General features: G+C 17.2%; 5 protein-coding genes across 5 annotated transcripts, besides 34 other annotated features; 4 read left to right on the top strand and 1 right to left on the bottom strand. All coding sequences in view use genetic code 6, as the record gives it.

The window, feature by feature from the left end:
* Positions 1-60: 60 nt before the first annotated feature.
* Positions 61-205: a microsatellite.
* Positions 144-240: a microsatellite.
* Positions 162-240: a microsatellite.
* Positions 202-254: a microsatellite.
* Positions 255-369: 115 nt separating this feature from the next.
* IMG5_142800 (zinc finger protein 294, putative) lies at positions 370-5,598 on the top strand (the record flags this gene model as incomplete). The annotated part of the gene is made up of 3 exons (XM_004031275.1): positions 370-2,095; positions 2,363-4,865; positions 4,941-5,598. 3 exons carry the CDS (start codon positions 370-372, stop codon positions 5,596-5,598), a joined length of 4,887 nt encoding a protein of 1,628 aa, XP_004031323.1.
* Positions 4,886-4,936: a microsatellite.
* A 338-nt stretch (positions 5,599-5,936) lies between the features above and the next one.
* IMG5_142790 (kinesin motor domain protein) lies at positions 5,937-10,037 on the bottom strand (the record flags this gene model as incomplete). The annotated part of the gene is made up of 9 exons (XM_004031274.1): positions 8,764-10,037; positions 8,542-8,642; positions 8,399-8,503; positions 8,228-8,303; positions 7,658-8,137; positions 7,336-7,612; positions 7,215-7,264; positions 6,414-6,493; positions 5,937-5,942 (listed from the first exon to the last, which is right to left on the bottom strand). Exons 1-9 carry the CDS (start codon positions 9,719-9,721, stop codon positions 5,937-5,939), a joined length of 2,133 nt encoding a protein of 710 aa, XP_004031322.1. The 5' UTR covers positions 9,722-10,037.
* Positions 6,538-6,605: a microsatellite.
* Positions 6,700-6,755: a microsatellite.
* Positions 7,450-7,512: a microsatellite.
* Positions 7,844-7,895: a microsatellite.
* Positions 8,154-8,200: a microsatellite.
* Positions 8,177-8,210: a microsatellite.
* Positions 8,656-8,742: a microsatellite.
* A 312-nt stretch (positions 10,038-10,349) lies between the features above and the next one.
* Positions 10,350-10,422: a microsatellite.
* A 122-nt stretch (positions 10,423-10,544) lies between these two features.
* Positions 10,545-10,597: a microsatellite.
* Positions 10,598-10,642: 45 nt separating this feature from the next.
* Positions 10,643-10,688: a microsatellite.
* A 45-nt stretch (positions 10,689-10,733) lies between these two features.
* IMG5_142780 (nedd8 activating enzyme e1 subunit 1, putative) lies at positions 10,734-12,281 on the top strand (the record flags this gene model as incomplete). Its single annotated transcript, XM_004031273.1, has 2 exons — positions 10,734-11,142; positions 11,359-12,281. The coding sequence occupies 2 exons, from the start codon at positions 10,734-10,736 to the stop codon at positions 12,279-12,281; spliced, it is 1,332 nt and encodes a 443-aa protein (XP_004031321.1).
* A 168-nt stretch (positions 12,282-12,449) lies between these two features.
* On the top strand, positions 12,450-13,767 carry IMG5_142770 (peptidase s49, putative; the record flags this gene model as incomplete). The annotated part of the gene is made up of 3 exons (XM_004031272.1): positions 12,450-12,520; positions 13,045-13,127; positions 13,319-13,767. 3 exons carry the CDS (start codon positions 12,450-12,452, stop codon positions 13,765-13,767), a joined length of 603 nt encoding a protein of 200 aa, XP_004031320.1.
* Positions 12,753-12,825: a microsatellite.
* Positions 12,753-12,917: a microsatellite.
* Positions 12,760-12,909: a microsatellite.
* Positions 12,806-12,910: a microsatellite.
* Positions 12,819-12,899: a microsatellite.
* Positions 12,820-12,891: a microsatellite.
* Positions 12,829-12,906: a microsatellite.
* Positions 12,951-12,983: a microsatellite.
* Positions 12,954-12,990: a microsatellite.
* Positions 12,970-13,026: a microsatellite.
* Positions 13,768-13,888: 121 nt separating the features above from the next.
* Positions 13,889-13,938: a microsatellite.
* Positions 13,939-15,308: 1,370 nt separating this feature from the next.
* Positions 15,309-15,374: a microsatellite.
* A 263-nt stretch (positions 15,375-15,637) lies between these two features.
* On the top strand, positions 15,638-17,492 carry IMG5_142760 (protein kinase domain protein; the record flags this gene model as incomplete). The annotated part of the gene is made up of 2 exons (XM_004031271.1): positions 15,638-16,411; positions 16,536-17,492. The coding sequence occupies 2 exons, from the start codon at positions 15,638-15,640 to the stop codon at positions 17,490-17,492; spliced, it is 1,731 nt and encodes a 576-aa protein (XP_004031319.1).
* Positions 16,413-16,447: a microsatellite.
* Positions 16,454-16,520: a microsatellite.
* A 1,069-nt stretch (positions 17,493-18,561) lies between the features above and the next one.
* Positions 18,562-18,611: a microsatellite.
* Positions 18,612-18,901: 290 nt separating this feature from the next.
* Positions 18,902-18,972: a microsatellite.
* An 846-nt stretch (positions 18,973-19,818) lies between these two features.
* Positions 19,819-19,849: a microsatellite.
* Positions 19,850-21,480: 1,631 nt separating this feature from the next.
* Positions 21,481-21,513: a microsatellite.
* An 825-nt stretch (positions 21,514-22,338) lies between these two features.
* Positions 22,339-22,381: a microsatellite.
* Positions 22,382-23,333: the final 952 nt, after the last annotated feature.

Genomic DNA, 23,333 nt, shown 5'->3' with positions numbered 1-23,333 from the left:
AAACAAATTTATAAAATTTATTAAATAAAATAATTTAATAATAATTATTAGAATTAGAAAATATAAAAATTAAATATATTTTAATAGAAAAAAATATATATAAATATAGAAAAAGAATTAATATAAAAATAAAAATAAATTTTTATATGTATAATAAAAAGTATATATATATATATATATATAAAAAAAAATATATATATATATATATATATACATTTATATATTTATATATATATATATTATTTTCTTTATATTATTTAATTTACTAAAGTAATTATTTTTTATTTATATTTAAAATTTAACTAATTAACCAAATATCATAAATAATATATATATATTCAATAAAAAAATTAAGGGAAAAAATAAAAAATGGATAATATAGTTGACATAAAGTAAAAAAAAAAAGGTACAAAAGATAAATCTGCTTTATCTAAAAACATTGAAGAATCTAGTTTAATATCTCATATAAATGAAAACACAAATGTATTTTCTCAATTATCTGCAATATATTAATAAAAAAAAGCTGTTGTTGATTCTGAATACGTCTAAAAAATTAACTCTAATGCTAAAATAGAAGAATTATAAACTTAAGAATTTTAAAATAATAGTTTACCTGGTGAAATATAATAATAACTAAACTAATTAAACAAAAAAAACCAAATTACAAAACTTAAAGCATTAAATAATTTGAAAGAGTTATTAAAAAACTAAGAAGGTGAAGATTTTTTCGTTTAATTTAGCAATACATGGTCTTATTTTTACAAATAATTTATGAATTCAGAATATGAAAGAAAAATATTCGAAGAATCAAACTAAATATTATTAATTTTAATTAAAAAGAACAAGAAATGCATTTAGCCGATTTTTAAATAAATATTTCCCTTTCTTTTTTTACAAATGAATGATCCATAATAAGAAACAAGTATTTTAGCAAAAGAATGTTTTTTTGAAATTTTTCCTTCAATAGAAAAATAAGAACAAGCTTTTTTTTTAGCTTTTTAATCTTATTTTAATCACCTAAATTACGTCTTTTAAATCTCACAAAAATAAATTAAATAGGAAAATCTTAACTTAGATGATCATTAAGCTTAAGAAATATACGATAGAATAGTTATTTGTGCTCTAAAATCAATTGAAATGGGTAATGAAATTATTAAAGAAGAAAAAAAAAGAGAAGAATATTTAAAAAAAATCTAAGAAATTATTTTTTAAGGTCAAAAAATTATTGTTTTGGACTTATTAAGTAAAAAAAGTATAAAAATAAAAGCCTCATCTATAGAATTAATAGGAACTTTAATGATAATTTTAAATGAGGAATGTATAAGGAAACATATAGAGGTTTTGTGTAAAAATATACTCTTTTTTTTGGACGAAAAAGAGAGAAGTATATAAAATGCACTTTGGAAAAATAGAAGCTTAATCAAAATTATCGATAAAGGGAATTAGTTTAATATTTTAATTAAATGTGATTTAAAAATGATGGAAAGTAAATGCTTGGAAATAATAAAAAAAGGCGGAGGGGGCATTGGAAAATATTTTTATGAAAATTTATTAGTTTTTTTAAGTAAAATACCATTATCTAATATTGATTTAACGGAAAATAATGAGGAGAAAATAAAAGAAAAAATAAGTTTTTTAAAAAAATATTTAGAGGCGATTTTATTAGGTTTTCAAAATGATGAAATAAGATTTTTTTCAGAAAATCTTATATAGTGTTTTTTTGAAAGTCTATATTTTATTATTATAAAAAGATTCTGGAAAGTACTCTTTAGTTAAGAATGTTTATTTAAAAATCTTTAAAAATAAAGCAAAAATATTATCAGAGAATCCCTTATTTAAATTTTAAATATTTATATAAAAGAATATAATTAAGATAATATATAAAATGTATATAAAAAAATTCCGAATTTCTATGCTTAACTTTTAAGCCATTTTACTATATAAGAAACAGATAATTAACAATAATAATAATAATAAAAATACGATATTGCTTTTGGAGACTTTATTATTGAATTCAAAAGACTTTTTTCTAATTAATTTAAAAAATCTGAAATTCACCAATTTATTAATTTCTTAAGTATTATAAAAGAATTGAGTTTAATTTTAGATACTAAAATGTATTTCTTTGATAAATTTGTGGAAATTCTCTAAGAAATAAACACTGAACTACTTGAAGATATAAATTAAAACTTAAATTAATTACTAAATGACACCCAAATTTCAAGTATATTGCCTTTTTTTGAAAAATATAAACTCTTTGCAGGCATTTTGCCTTAGAAAAATGTCGAAAATACAATTTTTTAAAAAGTAGAGACTTAAAAGGGTTTAATTTTAGTATAAAATGGTTTAAATGTATATATAGAAAATATAAAAATTCTAAAAGAAATAAATCCTAGTGAATAATTTTGTACTTATATCGCACATATTTTCCATTCGTTCAGATCGGGGAATGATAATTAATATGAGTAAAATATACTAGTTTTTCTAAAAGAAAATATATTGAAAAAAATCAACTAAAATGATCCGAAAATATAATTTTTTTTATGTTTAATTTTACATTTTGCACATTTTAATGTTCCGTCATTGTATTTTTCTGTGTAAAAGGAAAATTTTAATTATTAATTTTTATAAATAGAGGATGTTATGAGGAATATTTAAAATTTCAATATAAAAAATGAAACTTATTTAAAAAACGATGAAACTCTTGAAGATTTCATGGAGGAAATTATTGATGTGTTTTTATTTAAAATAGATAAGTTTTTGAGAATTTCAATGCCTATATTAGTCAGTATATGGCGAAATTACCTAAAAGAGAAAAATAAGTCAAAAATAATGCAAAAAATAATTCAAGAGATCTAAAAAAGAGTTTTAAATTATACTATTAATTAAAATAAAGAATCTAAAATACAAGAAGAGCTTGAGAATTTATATCTTTTCTGCTCTTTTATAATTTACGACTAACAAAATGAATTTCTAGAGAATATTTTTTTATATATAAGTACATTAATTGAACAAAAAGAAGATTAAAAAGTGAAAAAAATACTATAAATTTTAAAAATAATAATCGAAAAAAATGCTATATGTAAAACTTATATATTGGATAGTTTAAAGGAAGTTTTGGGTAAAAAAATGACCACAATTTTTAATTAAGACAATGAAAATAATAACATATAAGAATAAGAAAATTTCATCAATTTTTTATAAACAACATTTAGTTTTGTAGATAATAATAAAAACAGAAAAAAAAAAGAGGAAAATTTGGAAAATATATCTCTTCATATTTTATAGGAAAAATTTTTTTCTTCTTAAATTGTTTTTAGTGTTTTTTCTTGGAAAATTCTATTTGTTATTTTTTCGTTTTTAGAAGATTTTCTAAGTACTTTTTTGGAAAATAATATACAAAATAAACAACTTTTTTGGCTCTTATTAAATCTTCTTTCAACCTAATAACTTCATGCTTTATAAAAAAGCATTAAAATGAAAAAATTTTTCAAATAAATCTTGTTTGGGCATATTTTGCCACTTTTTTAGGCAATTTATAGTCAAAATAATGACTAAATAATGCCTTTTATTTTATATTTTATTAATTAAATCTTCTCTAATTCAATTTTATATATAAAACCCTTCTAATAATTACTAAATTACCTCCAAAAAAACGAAAAAAATACAAATTTCTTGACTAAAATTTATTAATAAAATCCATAAATATTTACATTAGAAAATCTAGAAGAAAATGAAGAAAATTTAATAAAAAAATATTATTTTTTAAAAAACATATTAATAATTTTTCCTGAAGAAACAACTTAGAATTTAAAAGATTTTTTATTATCTTCCTTATATAATGAGGAAATATCCATTTTCTAAAAGGCTATATATATTGATATTTTAAAAGATGGATTTCCAAATGATTTTTATACTACGGAAGGTTAATAGATATAAATAAATGACTTTTTTTAATACTAGAATTATTTCAATTAAAATGAAAATAATGAAAATATTAAAATTTCTATTTTTTTTGATTTTTTATCTTTTTTATTTTCCAAAAACGATGATGAAATTTCCAATATTTCCTCCATTTTCGAAATAGAAAATCTTCTTAAAAAAGTCTTTTTTGAAAACTCCAAAACTAAAAAGTAGACTTCCAATGTACTTATTTCTTCACTTATTTTTATGAGAAAAATGCTACCAAAAGCATCACCTGAATTTACAGATTTTATTTTACATAATACTATAGATACTTGTCTTTCATAAATTTAAGAATTTTTTAATATAAACCAGCAAAATTCTCATCTTTTTCTATAATAAAATCATGATTTGCTCTTTTTGGAATTCGCAGAGACTATTTCAAGGTTTGTTAATGTTTTAAATGAGTATTTTGATGAAAATTTAGCCTACGAATTACTCAATTGTCCCTTCCCAGCAATTTAAAAGAGCGCTTTTATCCTACTTAAATAATTCTATTTAGGCTTTTCTCCCAAAATAACATCTCTATTACCTAATAACGCTGAAATTTCAGAAGAAATTCTTCAAAATCACGAACATATGAATATTTTAAACCTCTTAAAATACCTAGATATCAACAACAACTAATAAAACCCTTTAGAAGGTGAAGAAATAATTGACCCTTCTACATATTCACATTTAATGACCTGGATTTGCTTAATATATAAATTAAATAGCCCAGAAACTGACAAAAATCATGAAATAGTAAAAAAAGCAATAAAATACCACCTTGATGAAAACAAAAATATATATAAATAATTCCTTTCCCAACTTTTTTAATAAATAGACTTATTAGAAATATCCGAAAATACCCAAAAATAACTCTTAACAGTAGAATAAGTATAAAACGTAAATCCTGAATGGTATAAACTAATATTTTTATTATATATATATATATATATATATATATATACTTAAATATATATATATATATTTAGGTCCGATTTACTATCTAAAGAATCACTCTTTTGTTTATAAGTTTAAACCTTATATATTTTTGCTTCACATTTTCCTTTTTATTTAAGAAATTGGCTTGAAAATACTGCTGAGAAAAAGCATGTTAAAATCGCTGAGTACTTAATCAAAAGTTTTATTAGTACTGCACTTTTCTTAAAAGAAATAGACACAATCGAATTAAGTTAACATGAATGGTAGAGTGAAGAATTCACAATATATGTAACTAAAAATACTAGGGAAATATTTGCTGTTTATACTAAGGAAAATCAAAAACTCGAAATAATTTTAAAAATACCAAATGAATATCCTATTAAGCCAATTTAAACGGAAATAAAAAGAGGAATGAAAGTTAATTAATAAAAAACAAATAAATGGATGTTAATGATGAAATCTTTACTTTTTAATTAAAATAACACTATTAAAAATGTACTGATTATGTGGAAAAATAATTTAGATAAAGAACTTGAAGGATTAGAAGAATGCGCTATTTGTTATTATGTAATAAATTCTACGACAGGAGAACTACCGAAATTACCGTGTAAAACTTGCAAGAAGAAATTCCACTCGGCTTGTATTCATAAATGGTTTAAATCTTCAAATAAAAGTGAATGTCCGTTATGTAAATCATAGTTTTTATGATATTTTATTTTTTATATATTTAATATTAAAAAATAATAATATAAATGAATTATTTAAAATATTTAAAAAAAATATTTTCAGAAATAACACATAATAAATTTAATTTTTTTTTTTTATAAAAATAAATTATTAATTAATATCATATATTTCATTTTGGATTAAATTAAGTAATATTGTTTATTTAATTTTATGTTTATGCATTTAATGAAACAACAAACTAACTCTATTTTTATTTAGATTCATATGTGAAATGCATATTGTTTTTATATTAAGATAAAAACTAAATAATATTGTCTATATCTTAAATAAAAATTAAGTTTTCTTTTTTCTTTAATAAATCAAACCTTATTATTTAAAAATAAATATATATTATATGATGTAAATATATATATATATATTAATATTAATATATAAATAAAAATATTTTACTTTATTAAAGATTCATCAATGACATCATTTAATTTTTAATTTAAAACGTTATAATCTTATTATCTTCTTAGCATTTCTTTCTAATATTATTCCTTTATAGTATTTATCGTATTTTACCAGCTTTCATTTTCTTCTTTGAGATTATTTCTAAGAGTATTTTCCATTTATTCATTCAATAGTTTTAATTATTTAAGATTTTTCCTTTCTACTTAAAGTGCTTCTTTATATGAATCAGATTTTGTTTATTCCATTTAATATTCATTTTAAAGCATTAATACTTTATTTTATAATCGTGAATTTTCCTTTAACATCTCCTAATCACATTATTTGAGTCCACATTCTTATAAAACTGAGCTTTATTTAGATTAAAGTATTAAATTTTTTACTAAATTATTTTTTTCTTAAATATCTAATATTGCATTTTCATATGTTAAGGGAAGAATATTTTTTTCAGCGTTTTCAATTTCTAAAAAAATTAAAAAATAAAATTATATATTTTTGCATAAAAACATATATATATTCATATATATAAATATATATATATATATATATATATATATATATATAATTATTATATACATTATTTAAATTGTTTATAAACATCTTCGATTGAATTATGATCATTTTTTCTAAAATCATTATTATTATTTAAAATATTTTTCCTTTAACCAAATTTACTTAATCCTTATTCTTCTTAACCAAATTTACTTAATCCATATTTACATTAACAAAAACTTTTAGTATTTAAATTTTGTATTACTATTTTATTTTTTATTTTGACAATTAACTATTAGTAGGTGTCATCTAATTTTATTTAAAATTATCCATATCTGAAGCTATATCTTCTATTTATTATCGTAACTATTTACTATTTCTAGTACAATCTTCAATCACTTTTTCTAATCTTTTTATATGTTTTGATTAATGTTTTATTACATTGGTTTTTAATTTCATTTTTCCATATTCAATTATTTATTTCCATTCTAAAGCACTTATAGTTCTTAATAAATTTTAGTTTATTATATGTGAACTATATTTTTTGTTTTTTTTATAATATATAATTATTGTTTACTTAATTATTATTTTTTTTAATTAAATATTAATAAATTCTGATGAAATTTATTCTTTAATTAACGCATCTTCTATTTTGTTCGGCAAATCAAATATTTAATTTAAATTTTACAAACCTTAACGATATTCAAAATTTGATATAAATTAATCATTATCGTATTATGATCTTTATTATATTTTTAAAAAATATATATTATATTTATTTATAAATATTTTATCTTTTTTAATGTTTTTTACAATGATTAAGTATCACTTTGATTGTTTTCAGACTAATCTAAAAGCATATCTTCATCAAATTTATCTAATGTTATATTTTTGACTCTTTAAAAATCCTTATTATTTACAGTCTAAATATAATATATATATATAAATAATATATATATATATATATATATATATATATATATATATATAACTTCAAGATTTAATTTCATATTTTTATTTAAATAATCAGCTAATTTAATTTCTGAAAAGCTGATTTTATTTTTTAATAAATTGTCAAAATTTGTATCATCTAAAAAAATATATATAATAGTTTTTAAAAAGATAAAAAACTTACAAATATTTTTTTTTTCTAAGAGCAATTATTAATTTTATTTTTCTAATTTTAAAATTTAATCAATTAATTTTTATATTTATTTTTATAAAATTTCCAACTAAAATTTATTAAAATTATTTTTTATGACTTCTTTACAATGTTAAGCCTATATAACATTTTTCTCATTATTAAGTTCATTCAATTAATTTTATATTTAAAAATTTTATTTTTTAATTAAAAGGATTTCTATTTATAATTATTTGTTTTTTTCTTCTAAATCATTAATACTTTATTTCTAAGAATTTATTTATTCGTCTTTTACTTTTAATTTTATTTAAAATAAATTATTTCCACAACCTATAATACTATTATCTTTAATTAAAATATCACTTTATAAAATATTTTAAGAAACACCAATTGCTGAATTAGAATTTAATTAATTAAAACTTTACTAGTAATTTATTTAGTTTTTAATATCTAAAAGCATATCTAATTCATTTTCTATATATTTAATACATATATATATATATATATTTTTAATATTTATATATAATTTATTTATATAAATTATTTAATTATAATAGTTTTTACTTATGTTTTTTATTTTATCACATATTGTTTAAGGAGGTATATTATTAAGATCTTCTCTTACATTTATCAAAGCTTACTTATAATTTTAATAAAAAATTTATATTAAACAAGTTCTTATTTTAATAATTAAATTGTTTATTTTAATGAATCAGCTGAATGTGTTATATTAACTTTATAATGATTATTAATTTTTTTAGCTCTAGTAGCAAATTTAAGAGATGAAATAGTATCATCTTAAAACTTAGAATGCATGGAGCATGTTACAATAAGAGAAGTCTGTTTTTATTTAAAATAAAATAATTTAAAAAAAAAACCTTATAATTTCCACCTAAAGATTCTTATAAAATTCTAGTTAATTTAGAATCTCTATAAGGAATATAATCTTAACCTGAAGTCAAAGCATGAATAACTTTACCTATTTATAAAAAATATTATATATATATATATATATATATATATATATATATATTTATTAATATATATTTATAAAATATATTCATTATATTTATATATATCTTTATAAATATTAATAATACCTAAACAAGTCAAAGAAACATTAATTTTTATTGCCTCTTCTAATCCTTCACCAACTGCACCACTTTTAGACACTTTTTCACATCCTGCTAAATCAATTAAGTTTAACTTTCCATTTTTTTCCGCTCCATTAGGGAATTTTTATGTAATTTAAACCATAAAAATTGTATGAGATCTTGAACTATACTCATTAAGTTTTGTAGCCCTAGTTTATCTATTATTATATCCAAAATCTATCAGATCCATAAGTTCATTTTCATCCTAAATAATCCTTTAAGCAAGTCCTTAGACAATAATTCCTTTCTATGGATGTTCTTTAATTTTCAATTCAACTTTTTCTTCAATATTATTCAAACTATCTTATAAATTCTCTTTATAAATTTCCAACATAGAGCACTTAATTATATACTCAGAATCATTTTCTTCATTATTAACACTCTCAAAAAGCTATTCACACATTCTTGGTATAATTCCCTATTATTATTAATCATCTATATTTCCGAACATAGTATGAGATTTTCCACTTCCTGAAACTCCATATGCAAAAATGGTCCCATTATAGCCTATTAATACATCATTAACTACTTCTACTGCTATTTCTTCATATATAAGTTCCTAAACTGTTTCCGGAGGAAATATTTTATCTAAAACATATATTGAGGAACTATCATTAATCAATTTTACGCTTTAAGAATTAATAAATATTATAACATTTTGCCCCAAACCGTTATTATTTAAATCTAGTTCAGCTTAATTATTAGGTCTGAAACGTACGTAAGTTTTAACATTTCCATTTTATTCTTTTCCTTGATTTTCTTATTGATTTATTAACATTAATTTATATTTGTCTTTCTATATAATTTTTCTGGGAGTATTTGTGACTGATTAACTAAAAGAATTTTCATTTTAATTTTTGTAATTTTTTTTAAATAATTATTAAGCCATATTTTAACCTTCCATTAAATTCTTATTATATTATAATATTTTATCATTAGCTATATTTTCGATAGATATTTGATTTTTTTATAAGTTTTATTACTCTATAATTGTTTAGGGTACTTTAATACTATTAGAGAGTCTATTCTATGAAGCAAAATCTGTAAATGTAGGTATGGATGTAGAATTATTTTAATTAGTTAAAAATTATTATTATAATTAGTCTTCATTTTATTAAAATTTTTAATTTAATTTTTAAAACTTGTTTATAATTATTCTTGTTATTAATTTTATTACTATATACAATATTATTATGATTAGTTTTTTAAAGTAGACATTAACTTATTTTAATCACTTGCTTTTTGAATTTCATCTATACCTCTTAGAGAAAGTTAACCACCTCTATCATTATATGATTATTTTGCGGTTAATTTCTGGGTATTTATTCGAGAATTTGATGTAGAGAGCTTATTTTGGGACAAATTTATACAGACTTATGCTGTGTTTTTAGAAATTACAGATAGTCTGGCTGATTTTTACTAATATGAACACTCGGTATTTAATCTTTTGGGGTGTATATTTTTTGGAGGACTTAGGCCTGAATTTTTACTTATTGCTAATAATTTTTCTTTGAGTTTGTTCATATTTTTTTTATGTTTATTTTTTATTATTTGATGATAAAATTTATAATTTTTTTTATTTTATGTATGAATATGTTAATTTTTATAAATGAATTTTTTTTTATTAATTTTTATTTAATTTATTTTAATATTAATAAAATAATATAGTATTTAAAAGCAAAAAATAAAATATTAAATATATATTTAAAAATATTAATTACATAATTATTTATATTTTTATAAAAATAAAAAAATTTAATATTTTATAAAAAAAAAAAATCCACCTTTTATATTTATAAAAATAATAATATATGAATATAGAAATAAAATAAAAAAACAAACAACCGAAAAAAACAAACAAAATAAAAAAAACATCCAAAAATCCTATTCCATATAAAATTTGTCCACAAACAAAAATGTCAACAACCAACAAATATGATCGTTAACTCCGTCTTTGGGGTCCCCAAGGTCAAAAACATCTCTCTGAAAGTAAACTATTAATATTAAATGCCCATCCATCATCAACAGAAGCCCTAAAGAACCTCGTCCTACCCGGCTGTGGTTATTTTACAATAGTAGACAATCAAATACTGACCGAAAGAGACTTAGGAACCAATTTTTTTTGCTCTCCAGACTATTTGAACCACCCCCGAGGTCTTTCTATTACCAAAAATCTGATAGAAATGAACCCAGAAGATGTAAAAGGCGATTATATAAACGAAGACCCTCTAAAAAAATGCCTAGAAGACTCTTTTATTGAGAATTACGATTTAATAATTGCTTCTAATTTTCCACGAAAAACCCTTATTGAATTATCCGAAAAATGTGAAAATAAAAATATAAAATTAATCTCCATAAATTCCAATGGGTTCTTATCTTCTATATAAATTTAAGCCTGCCAACATTGTATAATCGAATCTCGACCAGAAAGGAGTTTTTATGAGTTTTTCTTAAGAATTTAACAACCTTTTAACGAACTTGAAAATTTTATCAATAAATTCGATTTAGAGGCACTTTCTTAACAAAATGGGGAAAAAACAGAGCTTTCTCATGTCCCTTTTTTGGTCATTTTAGCCAAACATATATAAATATATTAATAAAACAACAACAATCAGCCGCCTTAAACTTTCCAGGAAAAAATAAACTTCAAATAATAAATAAGGGACGAAATGAAAAAATACCTGTTACCAAAAGATTAAGAAAACTACGAAGAAGCCATAAAATATTCATACTGGGCTTGTAAAAACAACTAGGAAATTCCAGAAAATCTACAAAAAATTTTCCTTTTAGAAGAATAAATTTCCATAGACAATAAAAATAAATTTTGGCTTCTAGTTAAAAACCTTAAACTTTTTCTAAAAGAAAATAATAATTATATGCCTATATAAAAGACTATTCCTGATATGAAATCAACCTCCTAATGGTATATTGAATTAAAGGAAATTTACGTCAATAAACATAATTAAGATAAAATTAAGTTTTTATAAATTTTAAATAAGAATTTTCCTTTAGTTACTATTGATAATGAATTTGTGGAAACTTTTTTAGAAAACATCTACAGTTTAGAAGTTATTAATTATAATCCTATATATAAATAAATTACTAGTCCTTAATAAATTGAAAATAATGAAAATTTAAATCATATATGGTTTGTTTGCTTATAAAGTTCATTAGTATTTTATTCTTAATATGGAAAATTTCCAGGTCCAGGAGATGAAAATTAATTAAATTAAATTATATAATAATAGAAAAAATATGTATTTAAACTAAATGAAGATATAGGAATAGAATTTATACAGGAAATTTGTAGATATGAAGGGGCTTAATTACATAATATTGTAGCCTTTTTAGGAGGGATTGTAGCTTAGGAAAGCGTTAAATTAATCACTGAGTAATTTTTGCCTATTAATAATACTTTTATTTTTAATGGAATTACTTGTGAAGGACTTACTATAGATCTTTGAAATTTTTATAGTTTTCTTTATTAAAAATTTAAAATTATTTATTTATTTTTTTTAGAAACATAAAATAAAAAATATTAAAATATAAACTTATTTTTATATCTTTCAATATTTATTTTTAAAACAAAGAAACAAAATTTAAAATAAAAATAATATAAATTAAATAAAAAAATGAATATTTTAACTTATTTAAGATCAAGAGTTCTTCACGTTAAATTGTATGGACCAATAGACACTAAAATGTATTTAATAAAAAAAAATCTAAAAAAATAAAAAATATTAAGGAATGTAGAATTACATTAATATTTACACAATAAGCATTTTTACGATATTCATCTAATCGCAGTTTCTATAAATTCAGCTGGAGGTAATAATATTATTAAAAAAAAAAAATGATATAAAAAATAAAAAGGATCACTAATATAAGCAAAAAATATTACAAATTCTTTATAATATTTTGCGAAAAGAGTCAAGTATAAATTAAAAAAAAAACAATATAAATGAATATAAAAAAAATAAAACTAATCTAAAAAAAAAACAAAATAAAAAGATATAAAAAAAATAAAATAAAAATATATAAATAATAATATAACAAAATATTAAATAAAAATATTATATAAATAAATAAAAATCAATATATTTAACTATTTAAAATAAAAAAAATTAAAATACAAATATATAAATATATAAATATATAAATATATATTTATATTTAAATAATTATATATTTATTTTTATAGATATATATAAATAAATAAAAATAAAGTGCTCCTGTATATACTTTTGCTTAAGACAAAGTTTTAAATAGTGCTAATTTAATTTTAGCATCAGGAAATAAAGTATTTGCAAGTATTTTTATTTAATATATATATTTATTATGTTATCATATTATATTTTTATTTCTTTTATTAAAATACATATTATAAAATATATTTTTATAAAATATATATATTTATTTTTTTAATTTTTTTTTTTTTTTAATTATAAATAAAAATAAATTTATTTATATTATTAATTTATTTATATATTTATTAAAAAAGATAAATATTCGATTTTGGGTGATTTCGGATATGTCTATAATGGATTCGGATATAAAGATGCCTTAAAAAACGTATAAGTAGATTTTATACATACTAAATAATTAAAAATGAATCCTTTTTAAGAATTCCTTACTGAAGATAAATAATGGATGCTTAAAAGATTATAAGATTAAGAATAATAATTAAAAGAATTAGTTATAGAAAAAAGATTAGAAAATTTTAATAAATTAAAACTTTCAAATGAAGTACTTAATTAAAATTTACTTAATTAAGGTGCTATATAACCTGAATAGGCTTTAAAATACGGACTTATTGATGAAGTTAATTGTATAGAAGTTATTTTAGATAGTATGTATAATAATATTAGGGTTTTAGATTAAGTAAGAATTGGTAATGTTAGTTATATAATATCATAAAATAAAAAAATTGCTATGGAATTATTTGGTTGATAAATATTTTTTTTTTATTTTATTTTTTAATAAAAATTATATTTCACTGATTATGTTTGAATATTTTATCAAACTTATAAAAAACTTGTAATTTTTTTTATTTTAATATATATTTTATATTTATAAATATTAAAAAAAAAAAATATATAAATATAAAAAAAGTAAGCATATTTAAATAATATAAAATAAACCATAAAAATAATAAAAAAAAATTAATAAAAAACATGAAAAATATTCCTTAACCCTAAAATTTTTAAACTTAAAAAAATAAATAATAAATTTCATCAAAAAATAATATTTCTTAAAAATAAAAACTTTCCTAAACTCAAAAATATTTAACTCCTGAAAAAAAAAAACAAATAAATGCCTTAACCAACCTCAAAGAGAAAAAATAAACCCCTTAAAAAACCTCCTAAAACATAAGCGCATATATATAATTTTTAAAATTACCTTTAACTAATTATTAAGATATATAATGGGTATTAAATTTACGTTCATCGGAAGATTTATAAATAGAAATAAACAAAAGAATACCAAATATAGCATTTAATGTATACGAAAAGAAAACAATGGCAAGCGAAAAAACAAAGAATTCAAAAGACGTAAACATAGAAGGAAAAAACCTTGCAAAAATTGAACATTTAATAAGACATAGAATAGGTTCTCCAAATAATTTATCTGCATTTCAATTCGAGAGTGGATTAAGGGGATGTATAGATAATAAATTAATATAAATGGAGAAAAAATGGAATAATATTCCTAAAAAAAACAATAATGAATTAATTCCATAAACTTTACCAAAATTTAAAGATGAATTATAAATAAAAAAATAATTTAGACAATAAAGCATTTACGAGGAAAAAAAACTATACTAAAATGGGCTAGATAGATATCTTACTATGCCAAAATATAATGATAAATTTAAAGAAAAAAACATTGCAGTTATTAAACATATATTACTTCCAAATTCTTTTAATTCGTGTATTAATTGGTAGACATCATTAAGATGAAAATTTTTTATTATTTACATAATTTATTTAGTATAATTAAATATATAAACTATCTAGATGTTTATAATAGTATAAAATAGCATTATTTATTATTAATATATTTATTATATTTTTAATTTGTAAAATAAAAATTATACTATTGTAATTATATTTTTCATTTCCTTTTTTTTGTTTGAACAGTTATAATTTGAAACATAAAAAATAACTTTTATATTGATAAAAAAGGTTTAAAACTATTTTTTTTTTATATATATAAAAATAAATAAATAAATATATATATATATTTTATCATTTATATATTTAAAAATAAAATATATACTAAAATAAAAAAATATAATATTTTATATAAATTAAACAAAAATTATGTATATTATTATTACTTTTTAACAATTAACAATATCTATATTTGTTTATTCGATATTTTTTTTAAATCTTAATCATCAAAAACGTGAAAAAAACTTATTATTCGAAAGAATTTTTAAAAATAATTATATATAAATTATAAATAAACAATTTTAAAAAGTAATATAAATATATATATATGTATATATATTATAATTTATACATATTTATTACATATAAATGATATTTATATATTAATTAGTTGAATCATAAAAATTAATTTTAAAAATTTTTTAATTTTAAACATACAAAATTATAAAAAATAATATTTAAACATTTATATTTTTTCTTATTTATTTATTTTAATAAACTTTAATTAAAAAAAAATATAATTAACATTTTTTTTTAAAAACAAAAGAAATTATAATAAAAAAACTAAATAAAAATGTAAGCAATAAAATATAATTAATTTAATCTAATTCCATACTAATACACATTTCCATTTCAAGTAAAAAAATATGAACTAAAAAAAATTAAAATAAATATAGCAAGCTCCTCCATAATATGCCAAACCAAACATAATCTAGCGAAAATAAATCGATAAATATTCATATTTATTAAGTAATCAGATTGGTCGAGGTTACAGTTCTATAGTATTTCGTGGAAAAGACGATCGTACAAACGATGAGAATTTAGCTATAAAAGTGATCGACACGAAATTAATGACAAATGAAGTATAGTTATTTTTATTAGGTAATGAAATAAATGTTCTCCGTCGTTTACAATAAACATAAAATCCTAATATATTGAAGCTCCATGATATATTTTAGACCTAAAATAATACATATATAATAACTGAATTATGCAATCAAGGAGATGTTAAAGAGCTTTTAAAATAATACAATCATTTAAGCGAAGTTTAAGCTTTTAAAATTTTATCACATATTTTCAACGGATACAAAGCTTTAGTTGATAATAAAATAGTACATAGAGATATAAAACCGGCTAACATTCTAATAAAAGATGGAGTTTTTAAAATTGCCGATTTTGGTTTCGGAAAATTTATTGATGATCCTCCTTATAAATATTATTATAGTGTAGGGACTCCGATGTATATGAGTCCTTAAAGCCTTCTTAAAAATGAATATGATGTTAAAAGTGATATTTGGTCTATTGGAATTCTTTATTATGAGCTTCTCTATGGATGTACTCCTTGGATTGCTGAAAGTGAATAAGATTTAAAATATAAAATTTGCAATATTCCAGTACAATTTCCTAACAATGGAATATATGTAAATAAATAAATAAATAAATAAATAAATAATAAAAAAAATTATATATGTATATATATATATATATATATATATATATATATATATATATATATATATATATTTATATTTTTTTTTTTTAAAGATATCTAATGAATCAAAAGATTTTATTAAAGGATGCTTGCAAATTGATTATACATTAAGATTTGGAATAGAAGAAATTGAGAATCATATTTTGTTTGCTACTTAAAATAAAACATGTGTAATAACTATAGATGATGATAATACTTGTCAATAAAATTCTTAGTAAATTTTTTCTTATTCATAAAATTCAAATAATGACAAAAGTGTTGAAATAATAGAAAATAGTAATAATAATTTAGAGTATTAATTTTTAGAATAAATATAACAAAATAATCATATTATTTTAGCTTAAATTAATTATTGTAGATTTTTGTATAGATTGCATAAAATTTTAATGGAAAGTTAAATTTTAGAAAGTCCTTTTTTAAAAGAAAAATTAGCATATTTAATGTTAAAAAATATATTGATTAAAATTAAAAAACTCAATAATTTAAGCGATAATTAAATTAATTAATTAAATCTTTCAGAATGGAATTTTTATATAAATACTGAAAGTTATTAAAGATTTTCGATTATAATAGGAGAATATATATTAAAATATTCACAAACTTATAATGAATTTACAGAAACATACAAAGATATATTGTAAGATATTCTCTATGATAACAATTTGATTGAATTTGAAAATTTTTATGTATTATAAGATAAATATTTAAGAGCGACAATTAGGGAAATTAATCATTTAATAAAATTGAAAATTGTTTATTTCTTTTAGAATAATAATAATATTGAGGATAATTAGTAAAATTTACCATAAGAAATTGAAAAAGATGTTGTTTTGTTAGATTATCTTGTCGTACTCTTTTAACTAACTTAAATAATTATTGAAAATTTTAATAACTATGCCTATTTTGCTGAAAAGTCATTAATAGAATAATTTGTAGATGGTAGAAATATCTAAATTAATAAAATACATTATAATTAAATTAGAAATAAAATCTATGAACTTGATATTTGAGTTTTATGTTTGTTTTTAATATACTTGATTTTATTATATTATTTGAATAAAACATATATAATTCATTTTAAAAATTAACGTTAATTTTTATATATTTTTTATTAAAAAAAAAAAACATATATATTTTTTTGATTGTAATTATTTAATTTATATTTAAATTAATTATAATTTAACATATTAAACATTTAATATTTATAATTAATTCATTTTTACAAACTATATTCAAATAAAAAATTAACATAATATTACTTTAATATTAAAATAAATTATATATATAAAAAAAAATATTTATTTATTTATTAATCTTTAATATTAAATATTTTTAAAATATTATAATATATTTTATATTTTAATTATATTAAATTATGATTATTTTATTATTAAAAAATAGAAAACTAAATATAATAAAAAAATACTAATTATTATATTAAATATTTTAAAATTATAAACAAAATAAAATAAAAAATTATAGATTTTTTTTTATTTAAAATATAAATATATATTTTATACAATTATTTTTATTTGTTCATAGAATATATCATCATTATTTTTAACATAATACAAATGTAACAAAAGATTCAATCATAACATAGCAAGCACTTGTGCAGTTTATTTAATTATTACAAAATTCAAAATTAATATTTCCATCAAAATAATATTTACATTCTTGAGGATTGTCACATATAGCTTATAAATTTCTCACTTGATTTCTAGTCAAATTTTATACATTTTTATGATTTTAAAATAATGCATTCAGATTAGTAAATAACATGCATAAAAAAATTAATAAAAAATATTTCATTAATTTTTACTTTAAATTTAAAAATAAATATATAAATGTTAATTTGTAATTATTATAATAATTATTGTTTTATTTATGAATACAAAAATAATATATATTTTCATTGAAAATAGAAAATTATTAAAAGAAAAAAAAATGATAAATATTTTTATTTTTATATATATAAATATAAAATATATTTAAAACATAAAAGAATAATAAATTAATATTATATATAAAATATATAAAAATAAAATTAAATTAATAAAAATGAAAAATAAGAAAAATATAATAATAATAATAATAATAATAATTATAATAATAATAATAATAATAATTTATATTTATTTAATTTTGATTATTTTATAATATTTTGAATTTTTTTTTTAAATTTTTTTTTAAAAAAGTTAAATATAAACTTTATTTATAATATTTATTGCTATTTTTTATTAACTTTAAATAATAAAAAATCTATTTTATATAAAATTTAAAATTATTTTAAAATATACTAATAAATTAAATTAGTAAAAAATTAATAATAAAATAATAATATTAATTATTCATTTAAACATTAAAAAAACCTAATAAAAATTACTTAAATTTTATATGATAAAAAAAAGGTTTTATGATATATATATATATATATATATATATATATATATATATATATATATATATATATTATATTTATATATATATTTTAAAAAATATTATTAAATTATTTATTTTAAAATAATTAATTATAAATTACATTTTTTTAAATATATACAAAATTTAATATTAATGAAATAAATAATATCTAAATAATCAAAACCAATATAATAATAAATAAAATTAAATAAATAGACAAACAATATTACTTAAGAAAGCATTAATAAACCCAAAATAACTTCATTTTTTAACTCCAATGCATAAAAAAGAATATAAATCCGTTAATAATAAAAATAGCAAATAATAAAAAACAAAAATCTTTTTGAAAGAATAAATATTCATTTAATATGCAAAATAATATGTTTTTGTGCCCAAAACTATTCGATATTGTATAAATTAATGAAAGTGAACCGAAGATTTTACTCAATAATACAAAGCAATTACTAAATATGGTTTATTTTATTAAAATCTTTTCCTTTATTAAAACAAAAAGATTTTTTTAAAAAAAATCCAGAATTTGAAAATGAGAATTGTGAAAAAAAAAAGTTAGCTATAATAAAGGAATACATTGGTATAACTTAAGCAAATATATAAACCCAAAATGCATTATTAATAATGAAAAAACATCAGTAATTATTCAATTATTGTTCGACTAAAGAAAATTTAGGAAATAAATTATTATAAAAATTATAATTAGTAGTTCATCTAGATATTAATAATGGTAAAATAAAAAATCAAAATAAGAAAATAGCATTAAGTTTAGATAATTTTACATCCCATTTGATTTGCAAAATAGAAGAAATATAATAGATAAATATTTTTTAAGAAGAAAAAATATAAATTGAATTTATTTTTGTATCAAATTTATTATAAAAATCAATAAAAATATAAGAAAAATTTTAAATAAATTAAATTTTAAAAAATTCAATAAAAATGAAAACTTTTAATTATTTTTTGGATAAAAATTGGCTTTTTTCATTTTTTGAAGGCGATTCTTAACTATTATATGTTCTTCTTGAAATTTCGGCTATTGAAATAATAAATAAATTTAAAAATTTACTTAATATAAAAAATGAAGAAAATAAAAAAGAAAAAATTAATTTTAAGAAAAAAATATAAATATGAATCGATAATTTAATATATTAAATTTTAAACTGATTTTGAGTTAATTATAAATATTCATAATTGTTATGGGAAAAATGTATTTAAATATATTAATACTAAATTATTCCCTAAATAATATGATAATCAAGTAGTTTAATTTATAATAGAAATAAATGAAGAATTCAAAATAGAAGACAAATTGTTTTTATCAAACAAATTAGGAATGAAGGAAAATATTGATGATATTATTGTTTTAGATTTGGTTTTAAAAGATAGAGAAAAATTCCTTATTTGTTATTCTGGATTTATTTAAATTAAAGAAAAGGGAAAAACTCAAATTAGCTTTTCCGAATGGTAAAAAAAAGAAATATCTTATTAAGAAAAAGAACTTTATTAGTTTTAATTATCAATTGTTTAAAGTGAAAATGAAACAAATATATAAAATATAAATTTATAAATATTTAATAAACTTATTTTATGAATATTTTCTATTAAGGTATTATATTTTAAAAAAAATTAAAATATTTATTTTAATTATTATTATATATATATATATTTAATTTATACAATAAATTTGCCTTTTAGAATTAATATTAATATTTAATTAATATTTAAATTATTTATTTATTATTTATTAAAATTTTCAGTAAAATTTTATTTTTTGTAATATTTATTAATTTAATTTTATTATTAATATTATATTTCTTCACTATTTTATCTATAATTATATTTATTTAATTTCCTTAAATATATTACTTTTAAAAAATCCACTTAAAATTATTATTTTATACATATTTTTATAATTATTTTATATCTTGATAAATTTATCATTTAATGTTTCATTTTATTAAGGGTTTTTGTTTAATTTTTTTTTTTTAAACAATTTTCTTCTAGTTCAAAATAAGAGTTTTATTTTTTTCTATCTTATGAAGTTATCGTCAATACCAACATTTTTTTTGTAATTTTATTCCTTTTGCTAAATTAATTCTTGTTAAAAATTGTCTGTTGAATCTTTATATTTTGTCTAACCGTTTAACCATATTTAAAAGAAATTACTCAAGGCTTTAATTCATATAATATCTCAATCAATAAAAAGTGGGCTTTTTAATAATTTATTTAATTGATATTATCTCTAATCTTATATTTAATTAAAGGTAAGTAGTATTTTTTTATTTTTTACATTAATAATGATCGTTATTTATTTTTTGCATTTAATATTTATCTTAGTCTATGTTTCTAGTTTTATAAGTATGGCAAGATTATTTACATTTTTTTTATTATTAATTATTTATATTAAAACATCAGTGTTTTTAATATTTAGATTTTCTCTATATTATTAATTATTTTAAGTATTAATTTTTTATTTTATACTATATCTTTATTAATTGTGGAATATAATTAATATAAAACTCTTTTGTTTAAAAAAATATTATTAATAAACGACAATTGTTTAAACAAATAAAATAAACAAACAAAAAATATAAAATTTACAAAAAAATAAAATAATGAAAACCGAATAAAAATAAAAATTTTAATTTCAAAATAATTGTATTTCATATATTAGTGCGTTTATTTGATTCACTAGTTTTAAAACTACAAATCTAAGTTTATTAACTTATTAATTTAGCTATTATATTCTCTTTTAGAATGTTATCAATAAAATTCATTTTAATTAATTACAATTTTTTTTAAGTTAAAATATTTACATTTATAAAAGATTAATTTGCCCTTTCTAATGATCTGTAATTTAAATATTAATAATATTCACCATTTTTTTTAATTATATGTTTTCAATTATTTATTTAATAGATTATTATTTAATTTAAATTATCGAATTTATTCATCATATTTAAGCTAAGAATTAGAAGCAAACTTAAAAAAATTAAATTAAATTTAATTATATTTTGATTTATTAAATTATTTTAAAAATAAAAATATATTATATTAATAATTTTTGAGGATTAATTTTAAAGTGAATTAATTATTCTTAATAGCATACATACAATAGAATTAATTTAACATATTTAAAAAAAATATATGTTATTTTAAAAAGTAATTAAATAATTTTTTATCTACTGTATTTTTATAATTTTAAAAAATTAAAAATTTAAATTAGATAATTAATAATGTAATAAGGAAATAAAAATGATTATTATCGCAATTCTATTATAAAATTGATATCCGAAAATTAGAGTTAACTAAAATTTACATTAAAAATTAGTTTAATATAATACATATTTTAAAAAGAAATTGTATATTTTTAAATTAATAATATTTTATTAAATGAATTATATTTAGACATAATATTTGATTTTGTAAAATTAAATTATATATTTAAAAAATTAAATATATAAAAGTATATTACTTATCACTAATATCTGATATTATTCTTTAAACTTAAATATATTACGTTTTACTTTAATTTTTAATTTTATTATTATTCTTATTTATTTATGTATTTTAGTATTTTAAAACAAAAATAATTAAATATATAAGATTATTTTTTTATTTTTTTAAATTTAATATTCAAAAAAATCTAAATAACTATTTTTAAATTTTCTTTAAAAAATAGCAAATAATCAAAAAAATATTAATTAAAAAAAAATATGGGGCAAAACACTAGTTGCACATAAAATTAATTTGAATTTTAAGAAAGCTAATATTAATAAACAAATTAATTTTATATTTAAAATTCCTAGTTAATATCAGAACCAAATAAATCTTAATTGAATCAATTATTAAATGTGCAAAATTAAGAGTATTATTCATAAAAAGCTCCTTTAAAAGAAATAACAAAAATAAGCAATAATAATAAGAATTTCATAAAGTTCGATTAAAATAATTATTCTAAAGATTAATTTTTTTTAATTAAAAGCCATTAAATAATTGTAAATTAACCAAAAGACTAAAAGGTTTATAATATTATAAAATAAAATAAAATTTAAATAAAAACAAAGAAAAAGTTTTAGATTAAGAAGATGACGATTTTTTAAAAATAAATCAATCATCAATTAAAAAACAATAAAGTAAAAAAAAATTATAAATTTATAAATAAATAAATATTAATTGACATAAATAAAGATTATAAAAACGCTTTATATACCGACCAACAAAATCTTAATTAAATGTCTTAAAGATTTGAGAAAAATTAAATGAACTAAAGATAAAAGTCGATTTACGAAGAAAGTGATATTAGTGTTTTATAAACAATTTCCTAAATGAGAGAAAACTTAAACATTAATGCTAAAAAGAAAAACATTTAAAAATAATTCATAGAAGATCAATTATTTAAAAATATATCTTAA

Source organism: Ichthyophthirius multifiliis (genome assembly GCF_000220395.1).
Source record: "Ichthyophthirius multifiliis unplaced genomic scaffold scaff_1120509251112, whole genome shotgun sequence".
In the NCBI taxonomy this organism is placed as follows: Eukaryota; Ciliophora; class Oligohymenophorea; order Hymenostomatida; genus Ichthyophthirius; species Ichthyophthirius multifiliis.
This window is presented reverse-complemented; position numbering and strand designations above follow the sequence as displayed.